Consider the following 23550-nt stretch of genomic DNA (forward strand, 5'->3'; position numbering starts at 1 on the left):
CAGTATGGAACAGTTTGTCTTGAACCTTCAACAAAATCTGAACATTCGTAATGCACAGTTGTTGGACGATATATATAAAATAAAGTCGTTTTGTTTTCATACTGCTTCTGTATTTATGTTCAGCTGCATAACACATCAACCTTGACATCAGTTATGTAAATGTGTATTCAGGCTTTCGTTTTCTCCCTTACCTCTTGATGAGTTGACCCATTAAAAAAAAATCGCCTAAAACGACACACCCAAATCTAATTGCCTGTAGCTCAGGACCTGAAGCAAGTATATGCATATTCTTGAAACCATTTGAAAGGAAACACGTTGAAGTTTCTGGAAATGTGAAATTAATGTAGGATAATACAACACATTAGATATGGTAGAATATTATACAAAGAAAAAAACGTTTTTTTTTCTTTTTCCCATCATCTTTGAAACGCAAGAGAAAGGCCATAACTCTCTCTTTCTAAAATGATCTGCCGAAATTGTTGCAACCCCTATTACTAGCCTGTTCAACCTCTCTTTCGTATTGTCTGAGATCCCCAAAGATTGGAAAGCTGCCGCGGTCATCCCCCTCTTCAAAGGGGGAGACATTCTAGACCCAAACTGCTACAGACCTATATCTATCCTACCCTGTCTTTCTAAGGTCTTCGAAAGCCAAGTAAACAAACAGATCACCGACCATTTCGAATACCTTCTTCGTCTTTGCAATCTGGTTTCCGAGCTGGTCATGGGTGCACCTCAGCCACGCTCAAAGTCTCTCTCTGCAACAGGGTTCAATTCTCGGGCCAACTCTCTTCTCTGTATACATCAATGATGTTGCTCTTGCTGCTGGTGATTCTCTGATCCACCTCTATGCAGACGACACCATTCTGTATACTTCTGGCCCTTCTTTGGACACTGTATTAACTAACCTCCAGACGAGCTTCAATGCCATACAACTCTCCTTCCATGGCCTCCAACTGCTCTTAAATGCAAGTAAAACTAAATGCATGCTCTTCAACCGATCGCTGCCAGCACCTGCCTGCCCATCCAGCATCACTACTCTGGACGGTTCTGACTTAGAATATGTGGACAACTACAAATAACTGGGTGTCTGGTTGGACTGTGGACTCTCCTTCCAGACTCACATTGGGCATCTCCAATCCAAGATTAAATCTAGAATCGGCTTCCTATTTCGCAACAGGGCATCCTTCGCTCATGCTGCCAAACATACCCTCGTAGAACTGACTGTCCTGCCGATCCTTGGCTTCGGCGATGTCATTTACAAGATGGCCTCCAATACTCTACTCAGCAAATTGGATGCAGTCTATCAAAGTGCCATCCGTTTTGTCACCAAAGCCCCATATGCTACCCACCACTGCGACCTGTATGTTCTCTGTGGCTGTCCCTCGCTTCATATTCGTTGCCAAACACACTGGCTCCAGGTCATCTATAAGTCTCTGCTAGGTAAAGCCCGCCTTGTCTCAGCTCACTGGTCACCCTAGCAGCACCCACCCTTGGCATGCACTCCAGCAGGTATATATCACTGGTCACCCCCAAAGCCAATTCCTCCTTTGGCTGCCTTTCCTTCCAGTTCTCTGCTGACAATGACTGGAACGAATTGCAAAAATCACTGAAGCTGGAGACGTATATCTCCCTCACTAACTTTAAGCACCAGCTGTCAGAGCAGCTCACAGATCACTGCACCTGTACATAGCCCATCTGTAAATAGCCCATCCAACTACCTCATCCCCATATTGTTTTTTTTGTTGCTCCTTTGCACCCCAGTATCTCTACTTGCACATTCATCTTCTGCACATCTATCACTCCAGTGTTTAAATTGCTAAATTGGTGTTGAACCACAAATGGTGCATCATGCAAAATCATGCAAGGCTAGTTACCACAACCACACCTATATATATATTTTTAAGGATAATAAAATGTGAATAAATGATAGGGTTATGTTTAAAATCACATTTTAAGAAGATAAATTGTTGAAATAGGTGGGATTTATTACTTTGTGGCTGTGGTAACTAACTCATGATACACATGATAAACTCCCATATCTACTGGGTAAATTGCCACAGTATGAAATCACAGCAGCAAGATTGGTGCCACAAGAAAAGGCCAACCAGTGAAGAACAAAAAAAAACATTTTAAATACAACCCATATGTATGTTGATTTATTTTCCCTTTTTAACTATTAGCACACAATATTACATTTGAAATGTATTTTATTTTGGAACTTTTGTGAGTGTAATGTTTACTGTACATTTTTTGTTTATTTCACTTTTGTTTATTATCTACTTCACTTGCTTTGGCAATGTTAACATATGTTTCTCATGCCAATAAAGCCCTTAAACTGAATTGTATCCAGCAATCCAAAGGAAGGATAGACGCGAGGTAGACAGCCCGCCGTGCCGCTTTCTGGACAACGACTCTCATCAGTGTATCGATCATCTTTTAATGTACGTTTTGTTCTTTGGTGACGTAAAAGAGGTGCGACAAATACTTCCGCACTTCTGTGCGTCCCACGTGAACGGTATTTGTAGAAGTAGCCATGGCATCTCTCGGTGCCTGTGGAGAATGGCTTGTTTCAACCTATGAAAAAAAGCTCATTGCAATACACACTAAAAAGAACAGGTTTGTACGAACAGATGTGGCTAATATTATATTGTTTGTACAATAATGCGTCGTATAAGCTAAGCTAGTAGGCTAGTAGCGATGAGAAATAAATAAGATAACTAACGTTAGCTCCGTATCATCCTAGCTAACGTTATTAGCTAAGTTAGTCCATTCATAGACGGTAACGGTATACACTGAGAGTACAACATATTTTCCATCTCAGAATGACCAGGTGAACGCTATGACCCCCCTTTTGACGTCACTTGTTAAATCAACTTTAATCAGTGATGATGAAGAAGGGGAGGAGACCGGTTAAGGCATGAGACAATTGAGACATGGTGTGTGTGTGTGTGTGTGTGCGCCAAGACAAAATATTGAACTACCTTTGAACGGGGTATGGTAGTAGGTGCCAGGCGCACAGGCTGCAACTCCAATATTAGGAAGTTGTTCCTAATGTTTTGTACTCAGTACAAAACAGGCTACTTTAGTACATTCTTGGGCTAGCCAGCTATGTGTATTAAATCACAAGTCCACATTTAAATCATCAATGATTAAATGCTCATTTCTCTTTTTGTACCAGAGAACCATTTGTGTTTGACTGCAGCGCAGCAGAACAGAAGCCAAAGGACCCAGAGGCTGACAACAAAAGGTAAACAACATTAGCTAGCTATGTCTTTTCAGCCAACTGACCTCTCAGGAATGTATAATGTGTGTTGCCAACCCATGGGCAGTTCTCCTTGCAGTGTACCCATCATTGCTGAGTTATCGTCAGACTTGCTCGACCTAGATATGTGACTGAACCACGTGTCACTTCTTTGATTTGAAATGTGTCTGTGTCACCGTGTGGTAAGAAGCAACTGTTTTCAAGGGATATGATTTCACCAGAAATGTACTGATCCCTTTCATCCTGGTAGTGATGGATCAGAAGAGACAGGAAGTGACAAGATCCTGGCGTTCGCCGTTTCCTCCTCTGCGAAGCTGGTCGCGCTGACAGATGACACCAAACGCCTGGTTCTGTTCCACTGTGAACCCTCATGGCAGGTCATCAGTACAAGGTATCCATAGGACAAGCAGATAAAAGCAAATATCCAACTTACTGAAATCAGCAAAAAAAAAATCTTAATGTGTCGATTGTCGCTCTCTTTGAGATGTTGAGTGAGACCGTTGTATTATTTCAGGTGGGTTGTGCGGAGATGCACGTCTCTTGTGTTCACCGAAGCTGAGGATGAGGTGTGGGCAGCAGACAAGTCAGGTGACGTCTACTCCTTCTCTGTGGTGGAGCCCCAGAAGACAGGAGAGTTGAAGCTGGGACATCTATCCATGCTTCTATCAATGGTAAAGAGGATTAATTCATTCACATGATACTTTCTTATTAAAGGGTAGGTTCATTTTCATAGTTGAATGTTTTTAAAGGGCATTTTCAGAAGATGGGATAGACCTTACTTAGTCCCGTCTTACATCTCAGATTTGGCAGAGTTTGATGGGGTTCGACGCCTTCAATGGTTGTACATTTTTCACAATAGTAACATCACGATCAATGGCTCGCTTCAAGTGAACAACTCCTGGTGAACTGCCAGTCAGTTTGGGATATCTCCCCCACTCTTCTCCTCTAGACCCTGACCTCCAACGACAAGTATGTCGTCACAGCTGACCGCGATGAGAAGATCAGGGTCAGCCACTTGAGGTCACCACACAACATCCAGGCATTCTGCCTGGGACACTTGGAGTGAGTACAGCTGGCCTACCTAGCAATGAATGGCCAAAGAATTTAAACATGAATTAATGTTTAACCAGTCGGTTACTACTCCAATTTCCTGATATTTCAAGTTTTTTTTTCTCCATAGATTTGTCAGTTCTCTTTTGGCCCCACCAGGACACCCACAGTGGCTACTCTCTGGATCAGGGGTGAGAGATCTAGACATATTACAATTCTGCTGAATTGAGTAATATTACTTAACGCTGGATGATCTTTCAGATAGAGGTATCACTTCTACCGGTTCAGATTAAGCTCTACTACTGCACAAATTGTTTTTAAATGGAGACTAGTGTGTCTAACTGTGCTGGTGTGTGTTGACAGGATGGGACCATGAAGCTGTGGGAGTATGAGTCAGGTCGAAGGCTCCAGAGCTGGGACCTGAAGCAGCTGAGGGACATGCCGAACTCAGACACAGAAAAGGAAAAGGTGACCACTTTACTTCTCACATTAACCCTATCAGTCCTGAGATCCCAACTAGTCAGTGACAACTGTTTTGAGTTTGTGACAGCGACTATGTGAGATTATTACAGTGTTAAAGACAGTATGTCCTGGGATTTCCTATGATCTTCTACGCAGAAGAAACCCCTTACCTTCTAACACCTGTTCGGGAGAGTCTCTGCTTTTCATAGATTAGGGGGTGGATGAAATTTCACTTATGTTATAAAATATATTTGTCTTGGGAAAATGTTAATTGTCATGTTCTGAGTCGTTCACTGGGGGGGTTCTTTCTCTAACCTACAGTATCAGTAACATTATATTCAAACAGTGATTTTGTAACCTAATACATTAGTTAATAATACACTGATCTCTGGTTACAGAGCAGTGCGCTTTCTCGCAGCGACATTTGAGGACATTACATGTTGTGGTCGTCTGAAGAGTTGTTTCCGCGGGTGGCAAAAAGCCAAATCAACACAAAGCTTGCGGTCCGTACAGAGCTCTGTTGACATTTCATAGAGACGCTTGTTTTTGTGAGAAATATTTGTACAACAACAGTACATTCACATTAATATGAAAAGCCTATATTAAAATATTACATCTCAAAATCGATATCTATCTTGTTTAATGTCATCTGGATTCAATGGTGAGTCTGTCAGTCAGCCTTAATTCTCACACAACAATCCAGCCTAGCTGGCACAATGCTATTTTCCAGATTCATTGTTTTCTCTGGTCTCCATTTATTTTTTTGGTCGGGGGATCCTACAAGGGTAGAAACTCCAATAACATTTGAATTGATTATGATAGAGACATGAGGTTTGGACAATTGCTTTTCTTATAGGAGTTATCTACACAATTAATATTTTAACCATTGGTCAAAATATCAGTTTTTGATTGGACAACCTGCATACTGTAGATGGCTATTAATACTTTATCTCAAACCGTTTGGACTCTATAGAAGTTTAAACCCCCCGGGCCCCTTCAGGTTCCGCTCTTGTCTTACTGAGTTGTAGCTCACACAGACTAATGGTTGGTGTCAATGGATCAAGAATATATGGACTTATCCAATAGTACAACCCCAAGAAGTCTGTAGTTCAAACACAATGTTTGAAAGGGGTCTGAAGTCTGAAATGCGCCGGCGTGGGACTGTAGCAGTTAACCAAGCCACTGATACATGGAGTCATTCCACTTCTGGGTGTGCATTTAGCAACAACTAGCAAACATTGTCATTCATACTGTTACAAATCAAAATGCCATTGCAAACTCTTTGCAAAAAAGGAACTGAGACCAGAAGTTTCAAGTGGTTATTACCAAGAAGCTGAGTGCACATTTTTTAGAAAGCTCACAACAAGTCTTATACTCTCCCCTCCCTCTTCCCCTGCCTTTTCCCCTCCTTCTTCCCCTCCTTCACCTCCTTCTTCCCCTCCCTCTTCACCTCCTTCTTCACCTCCCTCTTACCCTCCCTCTTCACCTGCCTCTTCACCTCCCTCTTCCCTCCCTCTTCACCTCCCTCTTTACCTCCCCGGCTATACATGTTATGACCCCAATGAGTTTCCCTCCTTTCCCCTGTGGAATGTCCATGCTCCTCTCTTGTTTACCTAGATGTCAGAATCCCAACCTGTCCATCTTCAGGTCCTGACCCTGCTCTCTGATCCCAGGCAATTTCCTCTTATCTGATTTAGGTCAACCTTTTCTAAAATTAGCATACACACAGTTTCATGACCTAAACTCCATTATTACTCACAGTAATCATTCACTAAACAGGATACAAACAAAACTACAGTTTAACTTGAAACATGTTACATTTGAATAGAATCCATCAATATGTATACTGAGTAGCTCTCCTTGTCGTCACTCATGCGAAGCTTCAATCCATAGAGCTGACTGTTTATAGGTCACATGGGGCACATTGGCAACTCAAACTGCTTTGAAAAACCTAATGAAAGCCTATAGCTGACATAACCAAACAATATCTTTGTTTACATAATCAAATAGTTTAATTGAGACTTAAGTAAACAATTCCCAGAATCTAATAGGCTATAGGCTGCAACAGGTTACCTCTTATTTAGCCTAGATTTATTTAGTAGGCGATTTACATACCAGTCGTACAGGTTTAAACTTTCTATCGCCTGTATATGGTCTAAATGAACAAAAACCTACATTTTAATCTCATAATGAACTATTAATAAATCTCATCTTAAACAAATACCTACTTTCACTTTTGTCTATCCAGCTACCTGGTTGTTGTCCTCCTTGTCTACAATGATGCCAAAATCCTTCGAAACCAGGGATTTTACTCAGGCAACACCTGTTTCCATGCTGGTGTAATTTCACCATCATAACCTTTTTTTAAATTTCTCTTTTTACATTAGTCATTTTTAAGTGAGCTATGGGGTCAGGGAAATGAACATGGCAACATATTGTTGCCTGGTTGAAGGGAATATAAGCTCTGCATGCTGAAACATTTAGGAATGTTCAGCACCACACACAGGCTTACTAATGGAAAGTTCCCTGCTCTACTCTCTCGTGGCGTGGCTGGTAGCCTGGCTATGTCTGCCTCACCGCTAACATAGCCTAATGGGATTCGCAACATAATTCAACACAAGGATTCCTGGATTTGTAAAAAAAAATATATATATATATATATATATATATATTAATTGAAAATGTTTACAACCCGAAATATAATTGTTCTGAACTGCCAGCCAACCCACGAGTTGAAAGAATGTTTTCATTCCACCTGCCAGTGAATTATTCTTTTTAATGTATTTTTTAAATTTTTTTAGGGTCAACTGTTGGTATTTGACCTGATGCAAGACCATAGCGGGTCGTCAATCCCCCCCCAGTTATGTTTGTGACATCATCGTTATTTGTACCTTTTGTTCCCAGAGGTCTGCAGTCAGCAGGATCGCTGGATCCCCCGGTGGACATCATGTGGCGGTGCAGTGTGAGAGGTCGGTGCATATATCAGTAGTTGACAGTGTACTGTGCACATATATATATATGACCCTAGCTATGTAGATCAGTGGAGTGTGTGTGTGTGTAACCTGTGACAAAATATTTGTCCTGTGTTTTCCAGAGTTCCCTCGGTGCAGTTGTTTGGGATGGAGCAAGGGACAGAGGAGCGACTGATGCCCTCCAGCAGGTTGACCCTACCTCACTGTCCTCTGGATTTGACCTTTGACCCCCAGGGTCGGCTCTGGGTCCTGCTGGATAGCCGAGAGACGCCGTTCCTCGTGTACACACACACGCAAGACAGCTGGCAGGTACTGCTGTTCGTTGACAACACCGTAGTACCCTCCAAGCTCATCTCACACAACAGTATACTGTTCTTTATTTAGCAAACAAACACACCAGGGTTTGTGTTTTAGCCCTTATGTTGCCACTGGGGTGTTTTGTTCTCTCTCTCTCTCTGCAGTGCGACAATGAAAGCCCAGAGATGAAAAGAGTGACGGAGGCCCTTCAGCCGCATTGGGAGGCACTTCAGGGTGAGTCATCACACATACGGCACAACACTGTGCCCTCACATTACCCATCATCCTCCTCACTCAGTAAAGAGTAGTTCTAACCTGGGATGTTTATGCACTTGGCTTCATGTCTGCCTCCTCCATGTTCCCCTGAGCCAAGTAGTCAAGACTACCAGGAGACTTTACATGTAGTTTTTTACTGTTATTTAGTGGATGCTCAGAGATACCTGCAACAACCTTGGATCGAGGCTTAGAACAAAGGGGTTTGATTTGATATTCTAATAGTAATCCACCACCTGAATGAACTGTGCTAGAATTTCTTTCGCTGTCTCTGACCCTGCTCCTCCCTCCTGTTTCTCCTCACAACAGTCTCAGCGGGGTTAGAGAGCCGGTTCCAACACCTGTACAAGGGCAACTTTGACAACATGGCGTCCTACAGAGAGAAGAAACAGCAGAGGCTCCAACAGCAGAATGAACAAGGAGGCAAAAAGAGAGGACCAGGGAAGGGACAGCAGTCCAACGGAGCCAGTAAAAAAGCCAAGAAAGGCAACCAGCCTGGGCCAGTGACCAAAGCCTCGAGCTGAAACGGATAGGACAGACCGATTCTATATTTTGGTTTAAAAAGGCTTCTTTCTGTTGTTGTTTGGAGACGGATAGACTAACCGTTTGAGTTGTGTAAATTTATTATGATTTGTGATTTACAGAGAATTAGCCATTTCTTCTTCTTTATTTTTAAATAAAAAATGATGACTGACCGTTTGATGCTTAAGTGTCTCTTGCGCTCCACTAAATGTATAGTCCTCTCCAATTGAACAAGAGCCAAGCACTGTGTAGTGTCGTACCCTGACCATTGGGGATTATCTTGGTAAAAGAGAAACGCTTACTAACAAGTCCTTCCACTGTCAGAAAGTTGCATATCTGACCCAATTCAGGATCGGGGGCGTTTGATTACATTTCCTACTTCACTTCAATAAATACTTCCTTGAACATTAACTTTCATATGCCTTAATTACCAATTTATACAGAGTCTGCATACGAATAAAAAGTTTAAATTATGAGCCTAATTTAGCCGAGGAAGCACTGCGCTATTTAATGAGAAAGGCAGGACCCGTGATTGGCTGAGATGTCTCCAAAGTAGGAGAACAAGTTTTGATCAAATTTGAGGTAAAAATGTCCCCTTGCATTAAAAGGCTTGAGGTGTTTCAACAACATCCTATTGTTTTTGTAAGGTTCACTGACAGCTCTTCAAACCTTCAGAAGTAAACAGGGATGACTACTTGTTGCTCACCATCCATTCAGTCTGGCTTAATCACATGAACCATAACGTCTCCACAGGTAAGAATACTCAGTAAACACTGCTGGGTAGAATTTATATACTGAACGATTTTACTGCATTACAGTTTATACAAGGAAATCAGTCAATTGAAATAAATTCGTTAAGCCTTAATCTATGGATTTCACATGACTGGGCAGGGGTGGAGCCATGGGTGGGCCCACTCAGAATACATTTTTTTTCACAAAAGTGCTTTATTACAAATATAAACATTCATCAGCTGTCCGGGTGGCTGGTCTCAGACAATCCCGCAGGTGAAGAAGCCGGATGTGGAGGTCCTGGGCTGGCGTGGTTACATGTGGTCTGTGGTTGAGGCCGGTTCAACGTACTGCTTGTGGTAGAGACATGAACATCACAATCTCTGGCAATAGCATGCTCCCTCAACTTGAGACATCTGTGGCATTGTGTTGGGTGACAAAACTGCACATTTTAGAGTGGCCTTTTATTGTCCCCAGCACAAGGTGCACCTGTGTAATGATCATGCTGTTTAAATCAGCTTCCTGATATGCCACACCTGTCAGGTGGATGGATTATCTTGGTAAAAGAGAAACGCTTACTAGCAGGGATGTAAACAAATTTGGCCACAAAATTGGAGAGAAATAAGCTTTTTGTGCATATGGAAAATTTCTGGGATTGGGAACAACACTTTACATGTTGCGTTTCTATTTTTGTTCAATATAGTCTAAAACGCAAACAGTCCACATAAAAGGTTATATTTAAAATAAACATTTATTTTTGTAGGAAACAAAGGCAACAAAAAAATCTGTACATTCTGAAGAAAAAAAAACATTTAAAAACAAAAAAGGCAAAGACATAGAATCAAAATATCGTTCACTGAAGTAGTCCGTGCTGTTCAAGTGGACATTTCCTGATATAAGCTTTGGATTGTCCATCCAGACAGGCTTGGTCGGTTTCCCCTCTTCCTCAGAATGCCATACTGACTCGTCTCCACCATAGGACGAGCTGAAATAGAGGAACATACGTTAACATTTAAACACCACACCCATCTTGTTTATAGAAGACATTCAATGCAGCCAGTCAAAACACCTACCTTCGAGCTCTCATTTCTTCTTCCCCATAGTCAGGTTCTCACTTTTTTTTTTCTCCACCTGAAGGAGAGAGAAATTCGCAGCACTGTTCCAGTCACTGCTACACAGAAGATCATGCTGACGTGTCCTCAAAGAAAACAATCAAACACACACAAATATATCGGACCTCATTCATGGCATCGTCAATCTGCTTGAGCTCCTCGTATCTGTCTCGTGACTCTCTCAGAGGCTGGATCATCACTTCGTCAATCTGAGGGAACAGCTGAGAGAGAGACAAGAGGCCGGTTTTTATAGTCATCGTCACAGGTCGTATTCTCATTTTACAGTCCCATTCATCCGTCGCTCACCTTCATTACGGTCTCAAACATGGGGATGAGGACGAACTTGATGAATCCGATCTGGGCGGTGGGTTTGGTGACCTTTTCTCTGTCCATGAAGGGGGCTACAGGCAGACTCTCTGCCTTCTCCCTGTCACTCTGATGAAATAATGGAGAAGAGAGAGAAAGTTCAGTGCAATCCTTCACTTTTAATACAAAACGGCACATACATGGGGTCCGGAATTATTAGATCCCTTGATAACGATGATTAAAAAATATTTAAAAATCAGCAGGTTTTCATCAGATATCTCTCTGTACTTTGCTCCGTTCATCTTTCCCTCAATCCTGACAAGTCTCCCAGTCCCTGCCACCACCATGCTTCACCGTAGGGATGGTGCCAGGTGTCCTCCAGACGTGACGCTTGGTATTCAGGCCAAAGAGTTCAATCTTGGTTTCATCAGACTAGAGAATCTTGTTTCTCATGGTCTGAGAGTCCTTTAGGTGCCTTTTGGTAAACTCCAAGCGGGCTGTCATGTGCCTTTTACTGAGGAGTGGCTTCCGTTTGGCCACTCTACCATAAATGCCTGATTGGTGGAGTGCTGCAGAGATGGTTGTCCTTCTGGAAGGGTCTCCCATCTCCACAGAGGAACTCTGGAGCTCTGTCAGTGTGACCACCGGGTTCTTGGTCACCTCTCTGACCAAGGCCCTTCTCCCCCGATTGCTCAGTTTGGCCGGGTGGACAGCTCCAGGAAGAGGCTTGGTGGTTCCAAACTTCTTCCATTTAAGAATTATGGAGGTCACTGTGTTCTTGGGAAACTTCAATACTGCAGAAATGTTTTGGTACCCTTCCCCAGATCTGCGCCTCAACACAATCCTGTCTCGGAGCTCTACGGACAATTCCTTCGACCTCATGGCTTGGTTTGTGCTCTGACATGCACTGTCAACTGTGGGACCTTATATAGACAGGTGTGTGCCTTTCCAAATAATGTCCAATCAATTGAATTTACCACAGGTGGACTCCAAGTTGTAGAAACATCTCAAGGATGATCAATGGAAACAGGATGCACCTGAGATCAATTTCGAGTCTCATAAGCAAAGGGTCTGAATACTTATGTAAATAAAGTATTTATTTTTGTTTTGTTTATACATTTGCAAACATTTCTAAAAAAACTGTTTTCAATTTGTCTTTATGGGGGTATTGTGTGTAGATTGATGAGGATTTTATTTGATACATTTTAGAATAAGGCTGTAATGTAACAAAATGTGGAAAAAGTCAAGGGGTCTGAATACTTTCCGAAGGCACTGTATATGGGGCTTTACACTGTATGCTATGTACTGTATAAAAACACATATACAGCACATATGGGGCTTTACACTGTAGGCTATGTACTGTATAAAAACACATATACAGCACATATGGGGCTTTACACTGTAGGCTATGTACTGTATAAAAACACATATACAGCACATATGGGGCTTTACACTGTAGGCTATGTACTGTATAAAAACGCATATACAGCACATATGGGGCTTTACATACCTGCATGAAGTACTCCTCCAGCAGACAGTCAACCCAGGGCTCAGCCACCTCCATGGGCCGCACCTCGTTAGAGATGTCACAGCACTTAATTAGCACCATCTTCAGCTAGGTTACACAGAGCAGAGTTTAATATAGGGAGGGGGTCTACCAGATGGCCCACATAAATAGCAGCAGAAAGGACTAGCAAACACACCTAGGGAAGTTGTAAATATAGTATTACTGCATAGGGCAGTAGAACAAATACACCGATTTGCACAAACTGTAAGGTAGTGGAAAATATGTCTTCTAGGGGCAAATACATAGTCATGTGTATCCTTACACAAGTGACATGCTCTTCATCACTGAAGTCAAAGCGGTCCACTTTATGCTTGAATGAGTCCAGTATCTCGCCATGTCGTGCCATGTCTGTGGCCAGGATCAGTGTGATGATTCCCTAAGACAGAGAGAGAGATCAGTGTGATGATTCCCTAAGACAGACAGAGAGAGAGATCAGTGTGATGATTCCCTAAGACAGACAGAGAGAGAGATCAGTGTGATGATTCCCTAAGACAGAGATCAGTGTGATGATTCCCTAAGACAGAGAGAGAGATCAGTGTGATGATTTTCTAAGACAGAGAGAGAGATCAGTGTGATGATTCCCAAAGACAGACAGAGAGAGAGATCAGTGTGATGATTCCCTAAGACAGACAGAGAGAGAGATCAATGTGATGATTCCCTAAGACAGACAGAGAGAGAGATCAGTGTGATGATTCCCTAAGACAGACAGAGAGAGAGATCAGTGTGATGATTCCCTAAGACAGACAGAGAGAGATCAGTGTGATGATTCCCTAAGACAGACAGAGAGATCAGTGTGATGATTCCCTAAGACAGACAGAGAGAGAGATCAGTGTGATGATTCCCTAAGACAGACAGAGAGAGATCAGTGTGATGATTCCCTAAGACAGAGAGAGAGATCAGTGTGATGATTCCCTAAGACAGAGAGAGAGATCAGTGTGATGATTCCCTAAGACAGAGACAGAGATCAGTGTGATGATTCCCTAAGACAGAGAGAGAGAGAGATCAGTGTGATGATTCCCTAAGACAGAGAGAGATCAGTGTGATGATTCCCTAAGACAGAGATACAGATCAACACGCACGCAGACACACACACTCCTACCCCCTACCTGACGAATCTGTTTGAAGGCCTCAGCATCGAAGGTGGAGAAGATGTTGCAGTCAGGCTGAGAGAAGATCTGGAAGGCCACGGCACAGTGATGATTCTCCAGAGGAGAGATGTCATTGTAGCGTACCGCAAGCTCCGTCCGTGCGTTTATCTGGTACCTGAGAGAGAGAGAATTAGTCTCACAGGGCCATGCTTTCAAATCCCTTCTTGAATGAAACCTGGGTGTCTAGTTTCATTGAATTAGTATAGACAGACTGTGTACAGTTTCATTGAATTAGTATAGACAGACTGTATAGTTTCATTGAAATCGGATGGCCAGACTGTGTCTAGTTTCATTGAAATCGGATGGCCAGACTGTGTCTAGTTTCATTGAATTCGAATGGCCAGACTGTGTCTAGTTTCATTGAATTCGGATGGCCAGACTGTGTCTAGTTTCATTGAATTCGGATGGCCAGACTGTGTCTAGTTTCATTGAATTCGGATGGCCAGACTGTGTCTAGTTTCATTGAATTCGGATGGCCAGACTGTGTCTAGTTTCATTGAATTCGGATGGCCAGACTGTGTCTAGTTTCATTGAATTCGGATGGCCAGACTGTGTCTAGTTTCATTGAATTCGGATGGCCAGACTGTGTCTAGTTTCATTGAATTCGGATGGCCAGACTGTGTCTAGTTTCATTGAATTCGGATGGCCAGACTGTGTCTAGTTTCATTGAATTCGGATGGCCAGACTGTGTCTAGTTTCATTGAATTCGGATGGCCAGACTGTGTCTAGTTTCATTGAATTCGGATGGCCAGACTGTGTCTAGTTTCATTGAATTCGGATGGCCAGACTGTGTCTAGTTTCATTGAATTCGGATGGCCAGACTGTGTCTAGTTTCATTGAATTCGGATGGCCAGACTGTGTCTAGTTTCATTGAATTCGGATGGCCAGACTGTGTCTAGTTTCATTGAATTCGGATGGCCAGACTGTGTATAGTTTCATTGAATTCGGATGGCCAGACTGTGTCTAGTTTCATTGAATTCGGATGGCCAGACTGTGTCTAGTTTCATTGAATTCGGATGGCCAGATGGCAGGGATAGAGAGAGGAGAGAAGTCTTACGTGTTGTTGTACCCTGGGTGCTGCAGATCGTGGCACACTGCAGCTGTCATCAGAATCAGAATGTCCACCTGGGTGAATATCTCCTGGGAGACACACAACACAGGCTCATTACGTCAATGAATGGGCCATCTGTGTACTGTGCGTGCGTGTGTGTGTGTGTGGGTGTGTGCGTGTGGGTGTGTGTGTGTGCGCGTGCGGGTGGGTGTGGGTGTTTTCCCAGCATGCAAGTTTGCACAGGTAGGTAAATCCGTGTTCGTGTGAGTGTGTGTGTGTGAGAGAGATCTCATTAGCACGTCTTTAACATGGCCGCCTCATAATCACTCATTATAGCCTTTGATGATAAATAAACCTCTCATGAATGGATGACAGAGCGTCTCCAAGGGAGTAGAATTTCTCTTCCAAACTCGTCTCTCAGCGTCTCTCTCTCACTCTCTCTCTCTCTCCTCTTCAAGAAAAAAACGATTCCTCCTCACCAATCTCTCTTTCTCATCACTCCAGTATTATTGATGCCCTTTTATAGAGCTGAGGTTTATAGTCTTACTGTTGAATTACTGAATTATTACTGTGGAATTACAGAGGGCACGACAAAGCCTATTCATCCCCGGGAAACTAAAAAGATTTGGCATGGGTCCTGAGATCCTCAAAAGGTTTTACAGCTGCACCATCCTGACTGAGCATCACTACTGTTGTTTTTCACTGTCTTTGTACTGTTGTTTTATTTATTTACTCACCTATTGTTCACCTAATACCTTTTTTGCACTATTGGTTAGAGCCTGTAAGGATTTCACTGTAAGGTGAACCTGTTGTATTCGGCGCACGTGACAAATAAACTTTGATTTGATATTACTGTAGTATTACTGTGGTGTTACCAGTAGTACTACTGTGGTGTTACTGTAGTATTATGTGTAGTATTACTGTGGTCTTACTGTAGTATCGCTGTAGTATCACCTGTAGTATTGCCTGTAGTATTACTGTGGTATTACCTGTAGTATTACTGTGGTATTACCTGTAGTATTACTGTGGTATTACCTGTAGTATTACTGTGGTATTACCTGTAGTATTGCCTGTAGTATTAATGTGATATGACTGTGATTTTACCTGTAGTATTACAATATGGTATTACTGTATTATTACCCATAGTATCACTTTGGTATTACCTGTAGTATTATTGTAGTAATATTACAGTGTTAATGTGGTATAACCTGTAGTATTATCCATAGTATTACTGTAGTATTACCCATAGTATCACTTTGGTATTACCTGTAGTATTATCCATAGTATTACCCATAGTATCACTTTGGTATAACCTGTAGTATTATCCATAGTATTACTGTAGTATTACCCATAGTATCACTTTGGTATTACCTGTAGTATTATCCATAGTATTACTGTAGTATTACCCATAGTATCACTTTGGTATTACCTGTAGTATTATCCATAGTATTACCCATAGTATCACTTTGGTATAACCTGTAATATTATTGTAGTAATATTAAAGTGTTAATGTGGTATAACCTGTAGTATTATCCATAGTATTACTGTAGTATTATCCATAGTATTACTGTAGTATTATCCATAGTACTACTGTAGTATTATCCATAGTATTACTGTAGTATTGCCTGTAGTATTATTGTAGTAATATTACAGTGTTAATGTGGTATAACCTGTAGTATTATCCATAGTATTACTGTAGTATTACCCGCAGTGTGACTATATTATTACCTGTAGTATTACATGCAGTATTATTGTAGTATTACTGTAGTATGAATATGGTATTACCAGTAGCACTATTCTAGTAATATTCTAGTATTACTGTGGTATAACCTGTAGTATTATCTATAGTATTACTGTAGTATGAATATGGTATTACTGTAGTATTACCCATAGTATTACTTTAGTATTACCCGTAGTGTGACTATAGTATTACCTGTAGTATTACTGTATTATTACATGTAGTATTACTGTTGTATTACTGTATTATTACTGTAGTATTACTGTATTATTACTGTAGTATTACTGTAGTATTACCTGTAGTATTACCTGTAGTATTACCTGTATTATTACTGTAGTATGACTGTAGTATTACTGTAGTATTACCTGTAGGCTGCAGAGGCAGATCATGCTGTACATCATCTGGGTCACACAAAAACAGTGACGGAAGTTATGGAAGGGATTCACCTGGTAGTTGTCATGGATACAAAGCTGCAGGGAGGTAGAGGGAAGGAAGACGTGAGACCATCAGACATCTACAACAAACCTGACACTAGTAACAAGTGGTGCAGCAGTACATGAAGAACAGTTGTAGATATCTCTAGATGTCTTACCAGCCAACTCTTCAGTGTGATGGGGTTCATGTTGAAGCCCTTGACCAGGTCCAGGTCATTGTACATGTGCTCCAGGCAGCTCAGCATCTGACCACATGAAGGAAGGTGGATAAGTGAGACAGAGTGTGAGCAACCATTCTATGGTAGTTGAGCATCTATGGTAGTTGAACCTCTATGACAAAGTTGAACCTCTATGACAAAGTTGAACCTCTATGACAAAGTTGAACCTCTATGACAAAGTTGAACCTCTATGACAAAGTTGAACCTCTATGACAAAGTTGAACCTCTGACAGTTGAGCCTCTATGGTAGTTGAGTGCCTACGGTCCAATCCCCTGTCCTCACCTCATTGGGCTCCCACTGCCACACATCAAAGGTGGGATGTCTGAGAGCTTCCACTGTCTCCTGAGACAGGTGGTACTACACACACACACACACAGAGAGAGGCACAGAAGAGGGGAGAGGGAAGAACAACAATGTTTTGGTGAAGTTAGCGTCGGACCTTGTTGGCCTCCCACAGCCAGAGGTCAAAGGGCAGGCTTTCTGAGGACGTCTATGGTCTGCTGCGAAAGCATGTACTGCAAGCCACAGAGCTCCCAGTTTACCCAGTCTGTCTCCAGTGCGAGTTATGGGCTTACCTCTACATACCTGACCTGACTTCAGGTGTTAATCCAGCGCCGGAGACAGATGCTGGCTGTAATTCTTTAGGCGAGGCAGCTAGCCCCTAGGGCCTTTGCACTCCGCGGCAACCTATGAAATCTAGGGGAAACACTAGCACACATGTGCACTTAACTAGGGGCATGCTGTTTCTGACAGGGTGGAGGAACATCTGTCATACAACTGACACTATGGACCTACAGGTGGTGTTCTGACACTATGGACCTACAGGTGGTGTTCTGACACTATGGACCTACAGGTGGTGTTCTGACACTATGGACCTACAGGTGGTGTTCTGACACTATGGACCTACAGGTGGTGTTCTGACACTATGGACCTACAGGTGGTGTTCTGATACTATGGGCCTACAGGTGGTGTTCTGACACTATGGGCCTACAGGTGGTGTTCTGACACTATGGGCCTACAGGTGGTGTTCTGACACTATGGGCCTACAGGTGGTGTTCTGACACTATGGGCATACAGGTGGTGTTCTGACACTATGGACCTACAGGTGACACTATGGACCTACAGGTGGTGTTCTGACACTATGGGCATACAGGTGGTGTTCTGACACTATGGACCTACAGGTGACACTATGGACCTACAGGTGGTGTTCTGACACTATGGACCTACAGGTGGTGTTCTGACACTATGGACCTACAGGTGGTGTTCTGACACTATGGGCCTACAGGTGGTGTTCTGACACTATGGGCCTACAGGTGGTGTTCTGACACTATGGGCCTACAGGTGGTGTTCTGACACTATGGGCCTACAGGTGGTGTTCTGACACTATGGACCTACAGGTGGTGTTCTGACACTATGGACCTACAGGTGGTGTTCTGACACTATGGGCCTACAGGTGGTGTTCTGACACTATGGGCCTACAGGTGGTGTTCTGACACTATGGGCCTACAGGTGGTGTTCTGACACTGTGGACCTACAGGTGACACTATGGACCTACAGGTGACACTATGGACCTACAGGTGGTGTTCTGACACTATGGACCTACAGGTGGTGTTCTGACACTATGGGCCTACAGGTGGTGTTCTGACACTATGGGCCTACAGGTGGTGTTCTGACACTATGGACCTACAGGTGACACTATGGACCTACAGGTGACACTATGGACCTACAGGTGGTGTTCTGACACTATGGACCTACAGGTGGTGTTCTGACACTATGGACCTACAGGTGGTGTTCTGACACTATGGACCTACAGGTGGTGTTCTGACACTATGGACCTACAGGTGGTGTTCTGACACTATGGACCTACAGGTGGTGTTCTGACACTATGGGCCTACAGGTGGTGTTCTGACACTATGGGCCTACAGGTGGTGTTCTGACACTATGGGCCTACAGGTGGTGTTCTGACACTATGGACCTACAGGTGGTGTTCTGACACTATGGACCTACAGGTGGTGTTCTGACACTATGGACCTACAGGTGGTGTTCTGACACTATGGACCTACAGGTGGTGTTCTGACATTATGGACCTACAGGTGGTGTTCTGACATTATGGACCTACAGGTGGTGTTCTGACACTATGGACCTACAGGTGACACTATGGACCTACAGGTGGTGTTCTGACACTATGGACCTACAGGTGGTGTTCTGACACTATGGACCTACAGGTGGTGTTCTGACACTATGGGCCTACAGGTGGTGTTCTGACACTATGGGCCTACAGGTGGTGTTCTGACACTATGGGCCTACAGGTGGTGTTCTGACACTATGGGCCTACAGGTGGTGTTCTGACACTATGGGCCTACAGGTGGTGTTCTGACACTATGGGCATACAGGTGGTGTTCTGACACTATGGGCATACAGGTGGTGTTCTGACACTATGGGCATACAGGTGGTGTTCTGACACTATGGGCCTACAGGTGGTGTTCTGACACTATGGGCCTACAGGTGGTGTTCTGACACTATGGACCTACAGGTGGTGTTCTGACACTATGGACCTACAGGTGGTGTTCTGACACTATGGACCTACAGGTGGTGTTCTGACACTATGGACCTACAGGTGGTGTTCTGACACTATGGACCTACAGGTGGTGTTCTGACACTATGGACCTACAGGTGGTGTTCTGACACTATGGGCATACAGGTGGTGTTCTGACACTATGGGCATACAGGTGGTGTTCTGACACTATGGACCTACAGGTGGTGTTCTGACACTATGGACCTACAGGTGGTGTCTGACACTATGGACCTACAGGTGGTGTTCTGACACTATGGACCTACAGGTGGTGTTCTGACACTATGGACCTACAGGTGGTGTTCTGACACTATGGACCTACAGGTGGTGTTCTGACACTATGGGCATACAGGTGGTGTTCTGACACTATGGGCATACAGGTGGTGTTCTGACACTATGGACCTACAGGTGGTGTTCTGACACTATGGACCTACAGGTGGTGTTCTGACACTATGGACCTACAGGTGGTGTTCTGACACTATGGACCTACAGTCCCTGGTAACAGGCTCACTGATAATGACAAAACACTTGACACACACAATGAAGTAGGAGTAATTTGCAGACCACTGCCTTACCTTGGGGTAAGAGGGCACATCTCTCCGAGGTGTCAGCTTCTTTTTGTCATCCAGGAAATTACTACTGTACAAAGCAAGCAGCAAACATGTGACCTTAGGTTATTAATAACACTGTATGACGCGGGACAATGAGCTTAACTAAATCCTTTCATAATTGTCCAACCTGATCCCATTGTTATGCCACTGATCTACCCTGAGCAAGAGAGTGAGATCTCTGAGGGGGGTGTTAAATTTAAAGTATAATAATAATACCTGATCTAAATATATAACCTAATGAGCATGACCCTGGTTGTAAAGCCCTGCTAATGACCGACTGAGGAGGAGGTTTCTGTCAATACTTCCTCTACTAACTTACATTAAGTAGGAGCTCAGATAGGACTGTTCAAATGTCAGATGCAGAAAACACCATTCAGGCGTTGGACAACGTTATCAGGATTCAGGTCGCAGCTAGAGGTAAACGTTCAAAGATGACGGACGTAATAAGGTGACTAACCTGTTGTTCATGGAGGCCATCTCCTCCCTGAGCTTCTTGATGTCGCTGTCACACTTCTCCACCACTTTCATCCCCTCCACTGCAGAGAGGGAGGGAGGGAGGTCGGGAGGGGAAAGAGGAAAGAGAGAGGGGGAGAGGAGGAGGGAGGGAGGGGAAAGAGAGAGGGGGAGAGAGGGAGGGAGGGAGGGGAATGAGAGAGGGGGAGAGAGGGAGGGGAAAGAGAGGGGGAGAGGGGGGGGAAAGAGAGAGGGGGAGAGAGGGAGGGGAAAGAGAGAGGGAAAGAGAGAGGGGGAGAGGGGGAGAGAGGGGAAAGAGAGAGGGAGGGAGGGGAAAGAGAGAGGGAGGGAGGGGAAAGAGAGAGGGAGGGAGGGGAAAGAGAGAGGGAGGGAGGGGAAAGAGAGGGAGAGAGGGGAAAGAGAGAGGGGAGAGGGGAAAGAGAGAGGGGAGAGAGGGGAAAGAGAGAGGGGAGAGAGGGAAAGAGAAAGGTGGAAAGAGAGAGGGAGGGAGGGGAAAGAGAGAGGGGAGAGAGGGGAAAGAGAAAGGGGGAAAGAGAGAGGGGGAGAGAGGGGAAAGAGAAAGAGAGAGGGGGAGGAAAGAGAGAGGGAGGGAGCGGAAAGAGAGAGGAGAAGGGAAAGAGAGAGGGGGAGGGAGGGGAAAGAGAGAGGGGAGAGAGGGAGGGAGGGGAAAGAGAGGGGGGAGAGAGGGAGGGGAAAGAGAGGGGGAGAGAGGGAGGGGAAAGAGAGGGGGGAGAGAGGGAGGGGAAAGAGAGAGGGGGAGAGAGGGAGAGGAAAGAGAGAGGGGGAGAGAGGGAGAGGAAAGAGAGGGGGGGGAGAGAGGGAGGGGAAAGAGAGAGGGGGAGAGAGGGAGGGGAAAGAGAGAGGGGGAGAGAGGGAGGGGAAAGAGAGGGGGGAGAGAGGGAGGGGAAAGAGGGAGGGGAGGGAGGGGAAAGAGGGGGGAGGGAGGGGAAAGAGGGGGGGGAGGGAGGGGAAAGAGGGGAGGGAGGGAGGGGAAAGAGGGGGAGGGAGGGAGGGGAAAGAGAGAGGGGGAGGGAAAGAGAGAGGGGAGGGAAAGAGAGAGGGGGAGGGAAAAGAGAGAGGGGAGGGAAAGAGAGAGAGGGAGGGAAAAGAGAGAGGGAGGGAGGGAAAAGAGAGAGGGAGGGAGGGAAAAGAGAGAGGGAGGGAGGGAAAGAGAGAGGGGGAGGGAAAAGAGAGAGGGGGAGGGAAAAGAGAGAGGGGGGAGGGAGAGAGAGGGGAAAGAGAGAGGGGGAAAGGGGAAGAGAGGGGGGAAGAGAGAGGGGGGAGGGAGGGGAAAGAGAGAGGGGGAGAGAGGGGAAAGAGAGAGGGGGAGAGAGGGGAAAGAGAGAGGGGGAAAGGGAGGGAAAGAGAGAGGGGGAGGGAGGGAAAGAGGGGGAGAGAGGGAGGGGAAAGAGGGGGAGAGAGGGAGGGGGAAGAGAGAGGGAGGGAGGGGAAAGAGAGAGGGAGAGAGGGAGGGGAAAGAGAGAGGGGAGAGAGGGAGGGAGGGGGAGGGGGAGGGAGGGGAAAGAGAGAGGGGAGAGAGGGGAAAGAGAAAGGGGAGAGAGGGGAAAGAGAAAGGGGAGAGAGGGGAAAGAGAAAGGGGGAGGGGAAAGAGAGAGGGAGGGAGGGGAAAGAGAGAGGGAGGGAGGGGAAAGAGAGAGGGAGGGCGGGGAAAGAGAGAGGGAGGGAGGGGAAAGAGAGAGGGAGGGAGGGGAAAGAGAGAGGGAGGGAGGGGAAAGAGAGAGGGAGGGAGGGGAAAGAGAGAGGGAGGGAGGGGAAAGAGAGAGGGAGGGAGGGAAAAGAGAGAGGGGATGGAAAAGAGAGAGGGGGATGGAAAAGAGAGAGGGGATGGAAAAGAGAGAGGGGGATGGAAAAGAGAGAGGGGGATGGAAAAGAGAGAGGAGGATGGAAAAGAGAGAGGAGGATGGAAAAGAGAGAGGAGGAGGGGAAAGAGGGGGAGAGAGGGAGGGAAAGAGAGAGGGGGAGAGAGGGAGGGGAAAGAGAGAGGGAGGGGAAAGAGAGAGGGAGGGGAAAGAGAGAGGGAGGGGAAAGAGAGAGGGGGAGAGAGAGGGGAAAGAGAGAGGGGAAAGAGAGAGGGGGAGGGAGGGAGGGAGGGAGGGAGGGAGAGGTTAATGTATCCTATGACGCCAATATCTGGTGACTTTAAAACAGTTACAGAGTTTCATGGCTGTGATAGGAGAAAACTGAGGATGGATCAACAACATTGTAGTTATTCCACAAAACTAACCTAAATGACAGAGTGAAAAGAAGGAAGCCTGTACAGAATAAAAACATTCCAAAACATGCATCCTGTTTGCAACAAGGCACTAAAGTAATACTGCAAAAAATGTGGCAAAGCAATGCACTTTTTGTCCTGAATACAAAGTGTTATGTTTGGGGCAAATACAATACATCACATTACTGAGTACCACTCCATATTTTCAAGCATAGTGGTGGCTGCATCTTCAGGATAAAAAATAAATGGAATGGGAGCTAAGCATATAGGCAAAATCCAAAAGGAAAACCTGCTTCATTCAGTCTGCTTTCCACCAGACACTGGGAGATGAATTCACCTTTCAGCAGGACAATAACCTAAAACACAGGCAAAATCCTAGAGGAAAACCTGCTTCATTCAGTCTACTTTCCACCAGACACTGGGAGATGAATTCACCTTTCAGCAGGACAATAACCTAAAACACCAAATCTACACTGGAGTTGCTTACCAAGAAGTCAGTGAGTGTCTGAGTTACAGTT

At 44.7% G+C, this 23550-nt stretch overlaps 2 protein-coding genes across 4 annotated transcripts in view; one reads left to right on the forward strand and one right to left on the reverse strand.

The window, feature by feature from the left end:
* Positions 1 to 2485: 2485 nt before the first annotated feature.
* Positions 2486 to 9011, forward strand: wdr4 (WD repeat domain 4). The gene is made up of 11 exons (XM_029641480.2): positions 2486 to 2616; positions 3179 to 3247; positions 3513 to 3653; positions 3777 to 3933; positions 4212 to 4324; positions 4443 to 4503; positions 4676 to 4780; positions 7679 to 7743; positions 7869 to 8055; positions 8208 to 8277; positions 8626 to 9011. The coding sequence occupies exons 1-11, from the start codon at positions 2534 to 2536 to the stop codon at positions 8838 to 8840; spliced, it is 1266 nt and encodes a 421-aa protein (XP_029497340.2). The 5' UTR covers positions 2486 to 2533; the 3' UTR covers positions 8841 to 9011.
* A 598-nt stretch (positions 9012 to 9609) lies between these two features.
* Positions 9610 to 23550, reverse strand: part of LOC115113630 (high affinity cGMP-specific 3',5'-cyclic phosphodiesterase 9A-like) — a 63184-nt gene continuing 49243 nt past the window's right edge. For 2 of the 3 annotated variants that reach the window (XM_065016055.1, XM_065016053.1), the window contains 13 exons: positions 20783 to 20861; positions 20290 to 20353; positions 17425 to 17499; positions 17082 to 17168; positions 16855 to 16959; positions 14758 to 14840; positions 13659 to 13815; positions 12815 to 12928; positions 12496 to 12600; positions 10986 to 11114; positions 10805 to 10900; positions 10641 to 10698; positions 9610 to 10552 (listed from right to left, as the gene is read on the reverse strand). In XM_065016055.1, the coding sequence (XP_064872127.1) occupies positions 10651 to 10698; positions 10805 to 10900; positions 10986 to 11114; positions 12496 to 12600; positions 12815 to 12928; positions 13659 to 13815; positions 14758 to 14840; positions 16855 to 16959; positions 17082 to 17168; positions 17425 to 17499; positions 20290 to 20353; positions 20783 to 20861 (1142 nt within the window). In that variant the 3' untranslated portion in view covers positions 9610 to 10552; positions 10641 to 10650. The remainder of the gene's footprint in view (positions 10553 to 10640; positions 10699 to 10804; positions 10901 to 10985; positions 11115 to 12495; positions 12601 to 12814; positions 12929 to 13658; positions 13816 to 14757; positions 14841 to 16854; positions 16960 to 17081; positions 17169 to 17424; positions 17500 to 20289; positions 20354 to 20782; positions 20862 to 23550) is intronic. The other variant, XM_065016056.1, reaches the window with a different exon arrangement.

Source organism: Oncorhynchus nerka, linkage group LG3, assembly GCF_034236695.1.
Source record: "Oncorhynchus nerka isolate Pitt River linkage group LG3, Oner_Uvic_2.0, whole genome shotgun sequence".
NCBI lineage: Eukaryota > Metazoa > Chordata > Actinopteri > Salmoniformes > Salmonidae > Oncorhynchus > Oncorhynchus nerka.